At 33.5% G+C, this 15,745-nt stretch overlaps 1 protein-coding gene across 1 annotated transcript in view; it reads right to left on the bottom strand.

Annotated features, from left to right (window-relative positions):
* Nucleotides 1–15,745, bottom strand: part of LOC127713042 (uncharacterized) — a 44,851-nt gene that overhangs the window by 13,071 nt on the left and 16,035 nt on the right. Inside the window, exons 6-11 of the mRNA XM_052219644.1 lie at nt 15,049–15,123; nt 14,620–14,769; nt 13,393–13,595; nt 6,012–6,236; nt 4,110–4,226; nt 1,321–1,472 (exon numbers count right to left, since the gene is read on the bottom strand). Of these exons, the coding sequence (XP_052075604.1) occupies nt 1,321–1,472; nt 4,110–4,226; nt 6,012–6,236; nt 13,393–13,595; nt 14,620–14,769; nt 15,049–15,123 (922 nt within the window). The remainder of the gene's footprint in view (nt 1–1,320; nt 1,473–4,109; nt 4,227–6,011; nt 6,237–13,392; nt 13,596–14,619; nt 14,770–15,048; nt 15,124–15,745) is intronic.

Raw genomic sequence — 15,745 nt, 5'->3', positions numbered from 1 at the left:
GAGCAAAACTAGACTTAGGTTTATTCACCTGTAGATAACAATGTTACAATGTGTGAGCAAAACTAGACTTAGGTTTATTCACCTGTAGATAACAATGTTACAATGTGTGAGCAAAACTAGACAGGTTTACTCACCTGTAAATAACAATATTACAATGTGTGAGCAAAACTAGACAGGTTTACTCACCTGTAGATAACAATGTTACAATGTGTGAGCAAAACTAGACTTAAATTTATAAGCCTGTTCAACATTTTCATATGTTGTCTTTTTGTAGTTTGCAAACTTTATGCATTCTTGCTTGGACACTGGCTATTGGTTATATTCAAACCACTGCTAGTGTTAATGATGGAAAACTCCATGAAAAAAAAAAATCATGTTTCCTGCCGTTCTTGAAGGTGTTGCAATCTATGGTCTGCATGCGTGTTCTTGAATGTTTTAAAAACAGTGCTCCTCGCATGAGTATCTTGAATGTTTTAAAAACAGTGTTCCTCACATGAGTATCTTGAATGCTTTAAATTGTGTGTTCTTCGAATGAGTTCTTGATGAATGCTCACAAATTTAATTTCTATGGATGAAAACTTGATGAATGGTAAAACAATTGTGTTTGGTGGATGAGTATGCGAATGCTTGTAACTTTGTTCTCTGTAGATGAAAACTTGATAAATGGTCAAGATAACTGTCTTTAAGATAAACCTACTTATGTGTATACAAAATTGTGTGATTTGACTAGATAATGTTGTTAATATGGTGTTTAATTCCACTGTTTTTCATCTCTTCAATTGTTCATATGTAAGTATTCAAAACATTGCATAATTTGCTAAATTTAAAGCCTTACACTTATAAACAAATAGCATTTAGTATCACACAGGTTAAACTGGGAACCAGTTCATGAAAACGTCCGGCAAGAAAGACTTTCTTACTACAAGCATATAAAATCAGGATCCCTTTTACCATCCTTGTACTTTTCGCTTACGGCTTGTTGTTTCATTGGCATTTATACCACATCTCAATTTATAAACATCTGACAAGAAACACTCTCTTACCATGTAAAATTAAGAACCAGCAGTTCTTTTCACAAAAAATCTTAAGAGTAAAAATACTGGTAAGTCATACACATTTCAGTATAACTTACAATCAATTTTAATCATAAGATTTTTTGTGAAAAGAGTCGCAGTTTATGAAAACATCTGGCAAGGGACGCTCTCTTACCATGTAAAATTAAGAACCAGTTTATGAAAATATCTGGCAAGGAACGTTTCTCTTACCATTTAAAATTAAGAAACAGTTTATGAAAACATCTGGCAAGGGATGATCTCTTACCATGTAAAATTAAGAACCAGTTTATGAAAACATCTGGCAAGGAAGACTAAATCTCTTTTTCCTTTGGGTCCTGATGCCTTGTAAACTTTTAATACAGCATAACAATGGACAGGTGGATTCACATCATCAAAAGCAAACTCGTAAGCTGGGATCTAAGATAAAAAATATATTCGGTAAATTCAAAAATAAGTGCATGCGTTTATTATTGCTGCATACAAATATTTCTATCAAAATTTAAAACTTGAGTCTTTCTTTTACCATAACATCATTGTACATATCTCATTGCAATTTTCGCAATAATAAAACTATCACAAATATTTCTGAATTTACAGCAGTACATAAAAGTGAATGGGCATGACAATGATGAAGTAAGGGAGAGGATCTCATCTTTAAAGGGAAATTCACATGATCAAAATTATAAATAAATAATGGCAGATTCCATAAAGAAAAGAAAATTTCCGTCAAAAAGAACAAATTAATAAAAATAATACTAACTGTTATTTGAATGATGATATGTGAATGTTTTATTGAATAGTAATGTTAAATAAAGCAAGAAAACCAATTATTGGATATGATTGTTTCCATTATAAGTAGAAATGATCAAAACAAGTTGAAAAATGTGAAATGTTTGACGGAAATTACTTCCCATTTTTTGACACAAGGTTTATGTGTTACAATGCTTTAAATTGACACTGGTATAACGGTTTTTATTAGTGTAGTCTGATTATTCAAACATCCCTGTTTCCAAATCTTTTGCTTTTCTTTTGTTAAAAACATCTGTTATATATATTTTGTTCAATTTCAAATACCTTGCTTATTAGATGCTCGACTGTCAATAAATGTTATGATAGCAACATGTTCATAAAATCTTACCACATCATTGTAGGTACTTATATAAGCCTGTTAAAATTGTATTTCATAATGTACATTAATCAAACACATTTTGGATCTTTCAATTTACTTTATTCAATCAATAGTTTTATCAAATCTGTTGCTAACATAAGTTCTGTCAAACTTGTCATCTTATGTTAGCAACATTTGGATGTGCTACAAATTAAGAGTTATCTGTCCTGGGTTGAAATCTTGTTAAATGTCAGGCGGCGTTATTTGCAGGAGTTCTAAATATGACTTTCAACTAGGATAAGATCTTCAATGTTAGTTAAAAATCTCAAATATATATTGTCTGTCAAATTTATTTATGTTAGCACAATCTTATGTAACTAGCAACAAGTCCGTCAATATCTTATGTTAGCAACACTATTTAGTCTGTCAAATCTTATGTTAGCAACAATAATGTCCGTCAAATCTTATGTTAGCAACAAAAAAGTCTGTCAAATATTATGTTAGCAACAAAAAAGTCCGTCAAATCTTATGTTAGCAACAACTTCATTTCTGTCAAATCTTATGTTAGCAGCATTGTTCATGTCTGTCAAATTTTATGTTAGCAACTCCAAGATAATCCTTTTTTAAAGTTATTACAATTCCTTTTTTATTGGTGCAGATGTTCAGAAATATTTACTTCCAATTTGCCTTTTATATTTAAGCAAGATATACATCCAAACCTTGAAAATACTGTAGATATCAGGATTGTTTGTGTTGCTAACATAAGAATTTTCCGTCAAAATGTCTGTCAATTTTGTTATGATAGCAACATTTTTTTAAGGTTTCCTTTATTTAAAAAATATAATGTGAATAGATCTATTTTTTGTCAAAAAGTGTTTACTTATATAAGTATAACATGTATTCCAAAACAGAACCTTATTGGTGTTGATTTTGTTAAACATAATTTTGGGAATTTTTCAACTTTCTTATTTGGAATCTGCCTAATGCATGACAAAATATGAGAAGGGGAGAGGGTCCTGTCACCAAAAGAAAATTTTATTCTAATTCATGACATAATTAAAATTATTAGTTAGAAAGAGGATTGTTACCAAAAGCTTGTGTACTGTGAGTGGAGTGTGAGGAGCTAAAGGGAGAAAAGTGTGTTTACTAATAGAGCTCACCTTCTTGAAATAAAGTATTATTATCATTATTATTATTATGCCAATGAATGAAAGAATAAAACATTAGAAAGTAAAATAACAAAAATACTGAAAAATTCAAAACGGAAAGTCCTTTATATAAACTGTTATCACAGAGATATGTCTCGCCTTTTTGTAATTTTGATAATGCAAATGTTGAAATTAAAATAGCAATACTTTAACATGTAAGTTATGCAAATATTCAAAGTCAATGAACCATGACTGAAGGTACATGGCTAAACAATCTCCATGGAATGAGATGTGCCAATGCTAATACAACTGCATACCAAATACCATTGACTTATTATAAGTCGTTCCCTTTAAACAAACCTAAACACAAACATTAACTTGTAAACTATGTAAAAGTTTCAAAGTCAATGAACCATGATCAGGGGTGGAACTATATAATCTCCATGGAAACAATACTTGCAAATACAAATATCATTGACTTAACATTAGCAGTTCACCATAAACTGATCTAATCACAAACTAATACATGTAAACTAAGCAAAAGTTTCAGTCAATAGACCATGACTGAGGGGGCAGGGCCAAATATTCTTCATGGTAATGAGATGTGCCAATGCTAATACAACTGCATACCAAATATCATTGACCTACCACTAGTGGTTCACCATGAACTAGACCTAATCACAAACTAATACATTGTTGACGGCGCCGCCGCCACCGTCGCTTTTTGACTCCGTCAAGGTGAGACAAAAACGGTAAAAAGAATGGTAGATTAAACCTTGTATTAACTGTATATTTTACCTGTCCATTAGGATGCATGTACCATTCTCTCATCATTAGCAACAGCTGTTCTTTGGCATATTGTATATCTACATGAGCCATGGGAATCATATGGAATGCTAGGTCCCATGCTGCATACTGAAAAATAACTGAATACTTTATATATCTACATGAGCCATGGGAATCATATGGAATGCTAGGTCCCATGCTGCATACTGATAAATAACTGAATACTTTATATATCTACATGAGCCATGGGGATCATATGGAATGCTAGGTCCCATGCTGCATACAGAAAAATAAAGAAAACTTTATGTGTCTACATGAGGCATGGGGATCATATGGAATGCTAGGTCCCATGCTGCATACTGAAAAATAAAGAATACTTTATACGTCTACATGAGGCATGGGGATCATATGGAATGCTAGGTCCCATGCTGCATACTGAAAAATAAAGAATACTTTATACGTCTACATGAGGCATGGGAATCATATGGAATGCTAGGTCCCATGCTGCATACTGAAAAATAAAGAATACTTTATACGTCTACATGAGGCATGGGAATCATATGGAATGCTAGGTCCCATGCTGCATACAGAAAAATAAAGAAAACTTTATGTGTCTACATGAGGCATGGGGATCATATGGAATGCTAGGTCCCATGCTGCATACTGAAAAATAAAGAATACTTTATACGTCTACATGAGGCATGGGAATCATATGGAATGCTAGGTCCCATGCTGCATACTGAAAAATAAAGAATACTTTATACGTCTACATGAGCCATGGGAATCATATGGAATGCTAAGGCCCATGCTGCATACTGAAAAATAACTGAATACTTTATACGTCTACATGAGCCATGGGAATCATATGGAATGCTTAGGCCCATGCTGCATACTGAAAAATAACTGAATACTTAAATTTGTTAATTTCTACATAAGTCGTAGGTGTCATGTGAATACCAGGACCCACGGTACATACTGGAAAATAACTGAATTCTGTACATGTCTACTTGAGCCATTGGATCATATGAATACCAGAACCTACGCTGCATACTGAAATATGTCAACATATCACATTTCTGCTTGTATCATGAAAAATAACTTTTACAATAACGTATTCAGTCGTGTATAGTACGCAGTTGTGTATAGTACGCACCCCTTTTTCATCCCCCCAAAATCGTGAAAAAAAGTCTTGTTAAAAAAAAAAAGTTTAAAAAAAGTTTTAAAAAAAGATTAAGAAAAAAAAAAGATATAAAAAGTCTAGTTGACTGTAGCATTTGATAGGGAACTATTAAACCATGTATTTAATCTTCATTTAATTCTTTTGAAAGATAAATATAATATTGAAGATTGTTTGTTCAATCAAATCTTTTGTTTGTAATATTTTTTGTTTAGTTCAATAATTTAAAGTCATAAACAATGAAATGGTAGAGCTTATATCATGTAATTAACATTTATTAATTTTGTAACAGTAAAGTTATTGATTAAAGATCCCTTTTAAAATCAATATTTGTCTAAGCTTGTCCAGCTGATGCCCTGTTCAAATATTATAAAAGAAATGATTGGAATATTATGGAACAAAAGAAAATAGAGATCAAACAATTATCTAAATTGATTAGCAGTAATTAAAATTTTAAAACTCTGTGGGCCAGGTGAGCTAATAAATAAAAAGAAGATGTGGAACACACATCTTTGAGACAGCAATCCATCAAAGTGAGACAAGTTAAGTCGGTGCCCCTGACTTCATCCTTACAACAAACCTTGGTCAATCAGAATGAAATGCAAACTCACTAGTAAATCATCATTATAAACTAATGTATGAAATAAATTGGGATTATCTTATTAACAAGATATTGACAAAACCTCTATGTTGAGCAGACAACCAAATATGATTAAAACCTGTACTATGATACATACCCATGGGTATTCCCATTTATCTGGCATTGAGATGACATCCCTGTTGAAAAGATGACCCCATTCCGCATTCCTCCCCTCTCTTCGACAAAAAGGTGGTGGTGGGTGACCTTTATCCCCTCGTAGCCATTCCTCCACCACGTAATAGTAGAACTGTTTACTCCATAGTAAACCAGCATATGCTTGTCGAATGATGTTTTTTTCGTGTTTATGATGATTCTTTATCACCTGTTAAAATATGCAAACTTTTTTTACTGTATTTAAGTACTAAATACATCTGTTTGATTGTCCTTTTGGGTTTATTGTCCTTTTGGGTTTATTGTCACTTTTTGTAGATTCCTCCAATTACAGTGTATTTCAGTTTTATGCATAAAGATAATGGAAAGGTATGTGTAATAATTAAACCTTTAGGTCCTTGAAATGTTTTCCTGATTTATTGATAAAATTCCATGCTTAGATGGTGTAATAAAAGTTCAAAGTATCTTCAAAAGGGAAGTAACTCCTTGGCATACTTGAACATTGCTTAGATGTTATAACTCCAGATTGTAATGGTTTCTTCTACAAAGTTTCAAATTAATTATTTCTGGAAATACTCAGAGTTTGAAATAGGTCATTATCTGGAGGATGAAGTTCTTTTGTACCCATATAAATGCTTTGATTTTTTATTTTGATTTTTTGGTGTTTTAACGCCACTTTTAAGCACCACTTTTGGGCTTTTTCGTGGCAGCCAGTTTTTATTGGTGGAGGAAGCCGAGGGCCCGGAGAAAACCACAGACCTTCGATAGGAAAACTGACAATCCTAGTCAATTAAGATTGGAGTCGAGTGCACCTGCACTAGCGGGGTTAGAACTCACAACCTCAGTGTTAGTGGCTAGTGATTACAGTAGTAACTACTTAGACCACTCGGCCACCGAGGCCCCTAAATGCTTTGAAATCAGAGCTTAACATAAATAAAATGCTCCGCAGGGCGCAGCTTGATACGACCGCAGAGGTCGAACCCTGAACAGTTGGGGCAAGTATGGACACAACATTCAAGCTTGATACAGCTCTGAATTTGGATTGTGATTAAATATTTGACACAGCATCGGTTTCTGACACAGAATGAATGTGGTCTAAGAACTTAAAAATTTTAAATTGGACATTCACCTATTATGGTCCAATATCCAAAATCTAAATACACTGTTAGATTCAGCATATCAAAGAACCCCAAGAATTCAATTTTTGATGAAATCAAACAAAGTTTAATTTTGGACCCTTTTGACCTCAATGTGGACAAAGTTGATAACGGGGCCCAAAAATCTAAATACATGGTTAGATTCAGCATATCAAAGAACCCCATATATTCAATTTTTGTTGAAATCAAACAAAGTTTAAATTTGGACCCCGATTTGGACCAACTTGAAAACTGGGTCCATAATCAAAAATCTAAATACATGTTTAGATTCAGCATATCAAAGAACACTAAAAATTCAATTTTTGTTAAAATCAAACTAAGTTTAATTTTGGACCCTTTGGACCTTAATGTAGACCAATTTGAAAACGGAACCAAAAATTAAGAATCTAAATACACGGTTAGATTCGGCATATCAAAGAACCCAAATAATTCAATTTTTGATGAAATCAAACAAAGTTAAATTTTGGACCCTTTGGACCTCAATGTGGACCAATTTAAAAACGGGGCCCAAAATCCAAAAACTTAATACACGGTTATATTCAGCATATTAAAGAACCCCAAGAATTCAAGAATAAAACCCCATTGAAATTGATCAAGAAATAAGCAATTTATAAGAAGTATCTTCTTTTGCACAATACTGTGCAATTGAATATTTCTTGCTATTGCGCAATACTGTACAATTGATAATTTCTTGCTATTGCGCAATATTGTGCTATTGGATATTTCTTGCTATTGAGCAATACTGTGCAATTGAAGATTTCTTGCTATTGCGCAATACTGTGCAATTGAAGATTTCTTGCTATTGTGCAATACTGTGCAATTGAAAATTTCTTGCTATTGCACAATACTTATTATATAATAATTTACACATCATGTTTGGTGTGTATCTCCTACCATATCATTATTATTTGCTTTTAAATATAAATCAGAAATAACCAACTTAAAATGGAAAATTTTAAAAGAAAAAAAAAAAGGAAAAAAAGATAAAAAAGGAAAAAAAAAAAATCCTCCCCCCAAATTTTTTGAACCCCCTTATGATTCATCACCCCCAAACTCAATCCCAGCCTTCCCTTTGTGGTATGGTACCTTGCAGTACAATTTCAGAGAGATCCATACACTTGAACACAAGTTATTGTCTTGAAACTAGAAAAATGATTATTTTTGGCCCCTTTTTGGCCCCCAATTCCTAAACGTTTCAGGCAATTACCCCCGAACTCAATTCCAGCTTTCCCTTTGTGATATGAAACCTTGTAGTACAATTTCAGAAATATCCAAACACTTACACACAAGTTATTGTCATGAAACTAGAAAAATGCTTGTTTTTTGCCCCTTTTTTGGCCCCCTAATTCCTAAAATTTTGAGGCAATTACCCCCAAAATCTATTACAGCCTTCCATTTGTGATATGGAACCTTGTGGTACAATGTCAGAGAGATCCGTACACTTACACACAAGTTATTGTCTGAAAGTTACAAAAATGCTTATTTTTGGCTCCTTTTTGGCCCCTAATTCCTTAACTGTTGGTACCATAACCCCCAAAATCAATCCCAACCTTCCTTTCGTGGTATTGAACCTTATGGTAAAATTTCATGGAGATCCATTCACTTAAACTAAAGTTAGAGTGCGAAAACCAATGTGTCTTCGGACGACTCCGGACAACGCCAGACGACGACGACGACGCCAACGTCATACCAATATACGACCAAAAAATTTTTAATTTTTGCGGTCGTATAAAAAGTGAACATGGGTCAAATATGTTGTATGTTTTACACTCTTGTAACTCAAATATAATATTTACATTTACTCAGATCTTTTGTCAAAATGTATTGAAATTAGATATTAAAAAAACTCCCATCAGGTGCAAATATAAGAAATATGAGAAGACTATCAGCATTGAGGCATTCTTTTCAAATTTTGTGGCAAAACATAATTTTCCTTACAAATTGCTGTCATATCAATGTAAACATTTAATTGTCACAAGTAAGCATCAAGCATCAAGCTATAATGTTCTATTAAAAAACTAACCAAACAGGCAACCGTGGAATAGAACAGGAGAGTACTTTAACAGTGTTTAGTAAATGTACATAAATTTAATAGGACGATTTTTGCAGGGACTAAACTTAACCGTCACCCAGTCGCCCAGGGCGACCAATTTTTCGGCTGGGGAATATATTTATCATCCTTATAGCCCAGCTGGAGACTGTAAAAAATTTTGCAGAGAATCACATTTCTACAATATAAACAAAAAGTTCCCAAACGGAAACCTGGTTGTCTAATCAAATCGGGAAAATTAAGAGAAAATTTCCGAAAACCAGTCAGTTCACTTTCATATGCAAAACCTGGTTGGAGAAATAAGTTTTCGATGCGAAGTGACGATTTGACATATATCCCTTCTCTAAACACGTGTTCTTAACTCTCTTGTAAAGAGTCTACGATTATTGAATTTCATTATAGTTTAGTATAAACTGTTGAATTTGCATTGCTTAAAAGATGCATTCCGGTTGTCAAAAGAGTCATTACAAGACCGTGTTTGACGAAAACTTGTCCACACATCGCTATTTACAAAATCGTCAATGAAAAAAAAGAAACGAAAAGTATCGTAAATAAATATCAAAATATCTAGTTGACTATCCAATCTTCTACAAAAAGGAATTGAATAATATTTTTGATCAACACAATTAGAGGATGGCTTGGATTTGAAATTTAGCATTTAATGATTTATACAAACAGCCATATTGTCAACAGGAAGTTCAAATTGAAGGGAGACAATTTTGGTGGGAAATGTATTAAAATCAGTATTGTAAAATCTTATTATATATTTCTGGTGGCAATAATTCAAATGTTATCACACATAAATCTTTACCAGACTCAAAAGCTACATATAGGATAACCTGAAAAGTCTTTATTAGTTAATGAAAAGTACATTTAAGTTTTTTATTAGTAAAAAAATTGGTTGGGCCCTGAAAAAAATATTTTGGGGCCCAGCTGGTGAAAAAGTCAGTATCAAAAACAAAAAGTCCTTTATTCTTTTTATTGGTAATTATGAAATCATCTCAACCATTTACAAGATATTAGAACATTAGGGGTGGGGGGACTGACCTTATATGTCATTCAAATGTTCCAGACATGACAAATAGGAATATATATGGTTTAGGGGTGGGGATCTCAACCATTTACAAAATATTAGAACTTTCTCAAATGGCAGGGGGTCGGGATGACCCCTGGGGACTAACCCTGTATATCATTCAAACCATCTTCCCATGACAAACCAGAATATATATGGTTTAGGGGTGGAGATCTTGACCACTTACAAGATATTAGAACTTTCTTAAATGGCAGGGGGTGGGGGTGACCCCTGGGGACTAACCCTGTATTTCATTTGATGTGCTTTATCATGACAAACCAGAATATATATGGTTTAGGGGTGGGGATCTCGACCATTTACAAGATATTAGAACTTTCTCAAATGGCAGGGGGTCGGGATGACCCCTGGGGACTAACCCTGTATATCATTCAAACCATCTTAGCATGACAAACCAGAATATATATGGTTTAGGGGTGGGGATCTTGACCACTTACAAGATATTAGAACTTTCTTAAATGGCAGGGGGTGGGGGTGACCCCTGGGGACTAACCCTGTTTTTCATTTGATGTGCTTTATCATGACAAACCAGAATATATATGGTTTAGGGTTGGGGATCTCGACCATTTACAAGATATTAGAACTTTCTCAAATGGCAGGGGGTCGGGATGACCCCTGGGGACTAACCCTGTATATCATTCAAACCATCTTAGCATGACAAACCAGAATATATATGGTTTGGGGGTGGGGATCTTGACCACTTAGAAGATATTAGAACTTTCTTAAATGGCATGGGGTGGGGGTGACCCCTGGGGACTAACCCTGTATTACATTTGATGTGCTATATCATGACAAACCAGAATATATATTGTTTAGGGGTGGGGATCTCGACCATTTACAAGCTATTGGAACTTTCTCAAATGGCAGGGGGTCGGGATGACCCCTGGGGACTTACCCTGTTTATCATTCAAACCATCTTGGCATGACAAACCAAAATATATATGGTTTAGGGGTGGGGATCTTGACCACTTACAAGGTATTAGAACTTTCTTAAATGTCAGGGGGTGGGGGGTGACCCCTGGGGACTAACCCTGTATTTCATTTAATAGGCTTTATCATTTAGAACATTTTCAATTAAAATGATTGTGTCTATCACAAACGGTTTTCAATTTATAATCATTTGAAAATTTAAAAAAATAAAATCCCATAGGGTTCTATAGTTAAACCCTCTTTTCTTTTTGCCCCTCAAAGTACCCCTTTATAAACCCCATTGCACAAATAAAACCCTGATTGCACCACTAGACATGTTAGTCTAACATATTGTGAAACCCTAAGTTAATCTGACAAGCGGTTTTGGAGAACGGGTGCGGACAAGTTCAAATTTAAAAGCGGCGGAAGAAGAAGAAGAAGAAGAAGAAGAAGAAGAAGAATAATAATAATAATAATAAGAACTGAGCAAAAACAATAAGTCTTCCCAAACTTTGTTTGGGAGACTTAATAACAAACGAACTACTTTATCGCGTCGAATCACGGCGAATCATACTTGACGTCACAGGCTGCTTTACGTCATTTGAAATTTTGTCACAGTGCAGTAAACATAACATGGCGTTCTAAGGCACAAAGTATTGAAAATGAATTATTGCATGCGTTTCATTAGTTCTGCTTTTTAAAACATGACTTAACAATGCCAAATATAATGGTAGCATACTGGTAAGTCAAATTTCTTTATTTTTCACAAAGCATAGAATGATACTATATGAATCAGCAGATTTATCAATGTTTTATGGAAGGTCAAGTTAAATCTTTTACTTAGTTGGATGGATAGCAACAAGTCTGTAGGCTGACTGTAAATTATCTGAACAAGCTCGTTTCTTGTCGACTTCATAACTATTTCAAACATTTTAATATAGGCCTATGTCACTCAACTTTGGTCTATTTACTTTCGCTTAAAATTCTTGTTTTTTTCAAAGTCATGTCAATTATTTTTCAACCCGGACCAGAAATATGAAACATTGAAGGTTACCTTTAATTTCAGAAGCGGATTTAGGGGAAGGCGACCGGGGGAATCCCGTATAAAGGCTACATTTATGGTTTATGCAGGCTATTTACCTGTTCCACACCAACCGTTGTCTAGTTTGGGACCCCTGGCACCCCTTTGTTCAAAACTTATCCTGGATCCATTTGAATTTGTTTGCTTATTTGTACTTTGGACTATGAATATCTGTCTATATATTGACAATAAAACCACATCTCCTTAATTGTATATGATGGTCCAACAAAAATGTCGAAAATGTGTAGTCACATTTCCTTTTTTTTTTTTTTTTCTAGCTTCTATCATGCGATAGTGGTACCTTTTTGGTCACTATTTATGTGTTGCGTCTAAATATGAATTGTAACACTTTATAGTGACTGAACAGGTTTAACAAAAAGAAACAGAAAAAGAAGACAACTTGGAACAGCACCAGACCATGTATGAATAAAAACTCAGATCGGAATAGCAATGACGATCTGTTAGTTAAGGTCCTTGTGAATAGTAAGGAAAGCAATCAATAATACTGCAGATAACGCAATTTTTTTAAGTTTATCGGGTTTTTCGTACATTTTCTGTCTAAATTTTCACAGAATCGTAAAAAAAAGGCTAAACTTACTTTACTGAAAGTTTCATAAAATGACAAGTGTTTCATTCACCAAAAAACTTGTGCTTTTCTGCGAAAAAAATCATGTGCGATTTCGTGAATGAAAGGGAAAGTAGATCCTTACGTGGTGCACTAGCGCATGTCAATTGTGAGCTATCAATAATACTGTGGATAACGCACATTTTTTAAGTTTATCGTTTTTTTCGTACATTTTTTGTTCAAATTTTCATTCAATCGTTCAAAAAAAGCTAAACTTACTTTACTGTAACAACGATAAATGTTTCATTCACCAAAAAACTCGTGCATTTCTGCGAAAAAAATCATGCATGGTTTTGTGAATGAAAGGGAAAGTAGATCCTTACGCGGTGCATTCGCACATGTCAATTGCGAACTGACCCAATAATTTTTTTATCACGACCAGTCCACTGATACTGACATTATTAGAGAGTACACATCAAAGGAAAAATACACAAGTTACCGATAAAAATAATTACATCATCATAGAACAGATCAGCCTCTAACTTCCTCTGCTGGAATATAAAGTCAAAATCTCTTGTACCAAAGGCCTCAGGTGGAGCTTCTTTCTCATAATACAGTCGGATCCTTATTTGGGCTTTTTGGCCTGGATTCAAAAATACGCTGTAGTGTGCTCCACACTTGGTGCCAATGTGCTGTGGATTCACAGCTTTCACATTACCTGATGAATGTATACAAATGGTGTTCTACTTTAATGAATATTAAAATAATATATAAAGGTTCCAGGTGCAATCTTGTAAAAAATTCTGGGGTAGACAGGATTTCTTTAATCCATTTTTGTTGCCCTTTCACTGAATAACAAATGTGCAAGGCCACCCTTTAGAAATTCTTGTTTGATGTTGCCTACCCATGCCTTGTAGGGAGGGTAGGTAGGTAGGAATTTTATTTTTTATGGCCAATAACATAAGTTACATGCTTTAGACTAGAAAACAAACGTTAGAGCAGGAAAATATCTTTAAAAAAAAAATTTGAAACGATTTGTGTCATAAAATTTTCCAGGTAGGCTGCTTTTTAGGTGGGTAGGTAGAAAATATAAAACAATTAAATTTTTATTTTTGGCCCAACCTTGAAGAGATCATTGGAACAAGAAATTTTGTCACAAAATGAATAATTTGTTGTTTTTCTGTTCCCTGATAATACATCCTTTGAAATATGAAACATCAAAACATTTATAATCCACCATTTTCTACATAAGGAAATGCCTGTACCAAGTCAGGAATATGACAGTTGTTTTCCATTCATTTGATGTGTTTGAGCTTAATTTTGCCAATTGTTAAGGGACTTTCCGTTTTGATTTCCCTTGGAGTTTGGTATTTTTGTTGTTTGAGTTTTTATATACTTTCATACCAAAACACATTTTTCTTGGATTCGATATAAAGACCTTCTAACAATACTAAAGTAAAAAATACTTTTAACATTTAGACCTCTAAAAGATGATGCAGCCAAGTGGTTTTAGGATCTATACAACTTTTCACAATATGTATCATTATATATGTATATATTTGATTCATTTTTATTGATTATTTTGTCTTAATGCCTTTCCTGTCCTGCTCCTCTTAGCATTTTTTTTTCAGGGATCCAATGAGCAGCTAAAGTACTGGTTCCTAAAACATGTTAAAGCTGACAATTTCCTTGTTTAATGTTAAGTAACAGCATGGTATCAATTTCCAGTATTATCTAATTACCCTTTACTATATATTCATGGAAAGCATCTTTTACATAAGGTGACTGATTCCCTGTTCCATACAGCTTTTTATAATTTGTATCATTCTCTGTAAATATCAGTTGTGCTGGGTGATTCTCTGGACCAATGTCAACTTCAAAGTAAAATGGACCTGAAATATGATCAAACAGCATAATTATATATGTCAATAAGCATTTTATTCAAAAAATTGAAATTGCACATTAGAAACTGTTTATGCTTGTAAATAAGTACTGTGGATTCATTGGTCGAAATTCAATAATTTTATATCAATTTTTGTGAATTTCTCTGATTTTGACATTTCCCAAAAAGGCGACCATGCATAATAAACTTTCAGAGAATGAACACACTTTTTACAGATTGTTAAAAAAAAGCCATTTAAGTTTGTATTGGTTATTTACATATAACTTACATGTTGTTCGCTCAGCATCTTCTTCTATGACATCATCTCCTGAACTAAGGACACGCTGACGTGACTGACATATACCTAAATAAATAAGATGAACTATGAGCTATGGTACATTTATGCTACACTAACTATAATTATTTGTAAACAAAAAGTTTATAAGTGATAGATAATAAAATGCATCACACAGTATAACATCCTCATATTAAGCTTGATTCCAAATTTCAGAAAGCCTTGATTTGTAGTCCCTGAAAAAATGCACTGAAAAATTAACAGGCTATTTGGTGTATGAATTTACAAGTATTCAGTAAACAGGAAGTTTAATTCTAAAAGCGCCAAACATTCGAGCATGCTCACATGAAGCTTGATATCAAATTCCAGTTCTTGAGAAATATGTGACCAAACTTTTATGGAACAGGCAGACAGATTGGCTGAAACATGGACCTGTGGACTTTATCAAGTTTACCCCCTCCTTTGGAGCAGGGGTATACAAAGAACAAAATTATATCATTGACAGAACTAAGATGTTGCTGACATGATCATGATGATTGACATGTACTATTCTATGTATGAGAAAAATTTGTTAATATTTTTCCAACAAATTCTATAAATAAGTTTTTATTTATATTGAACTGCTGAAGATCAGACAAACCTATATTTCTTTAGAAAAATATTCCTTGAACTTTAAATAAGGAATAATAAC

The sequence above is a fragment of the Mytilus californianus genome, unplaced genomic scaffold (assembly GCF_021869535.1).
Source record: "Mytilus californianus isolate M0D057914Y unplaced genomic scaffold, xbMytCali1.0.p SCAF_8, whole genome shotgun sequence".
Classification (NCBI taxonomy): domain Eukaryota; kingdom Metazoa; phylum Mollusca; class Bivalvia; order Mytilida; family Mytilidae; genus Mytilus; species Mytilus californianus.
The sequence above is the reverse complement of the archived record's forward strand: the minus strand, read 5'-3'. Positions and strand labels throughout refer to the sequence as shown.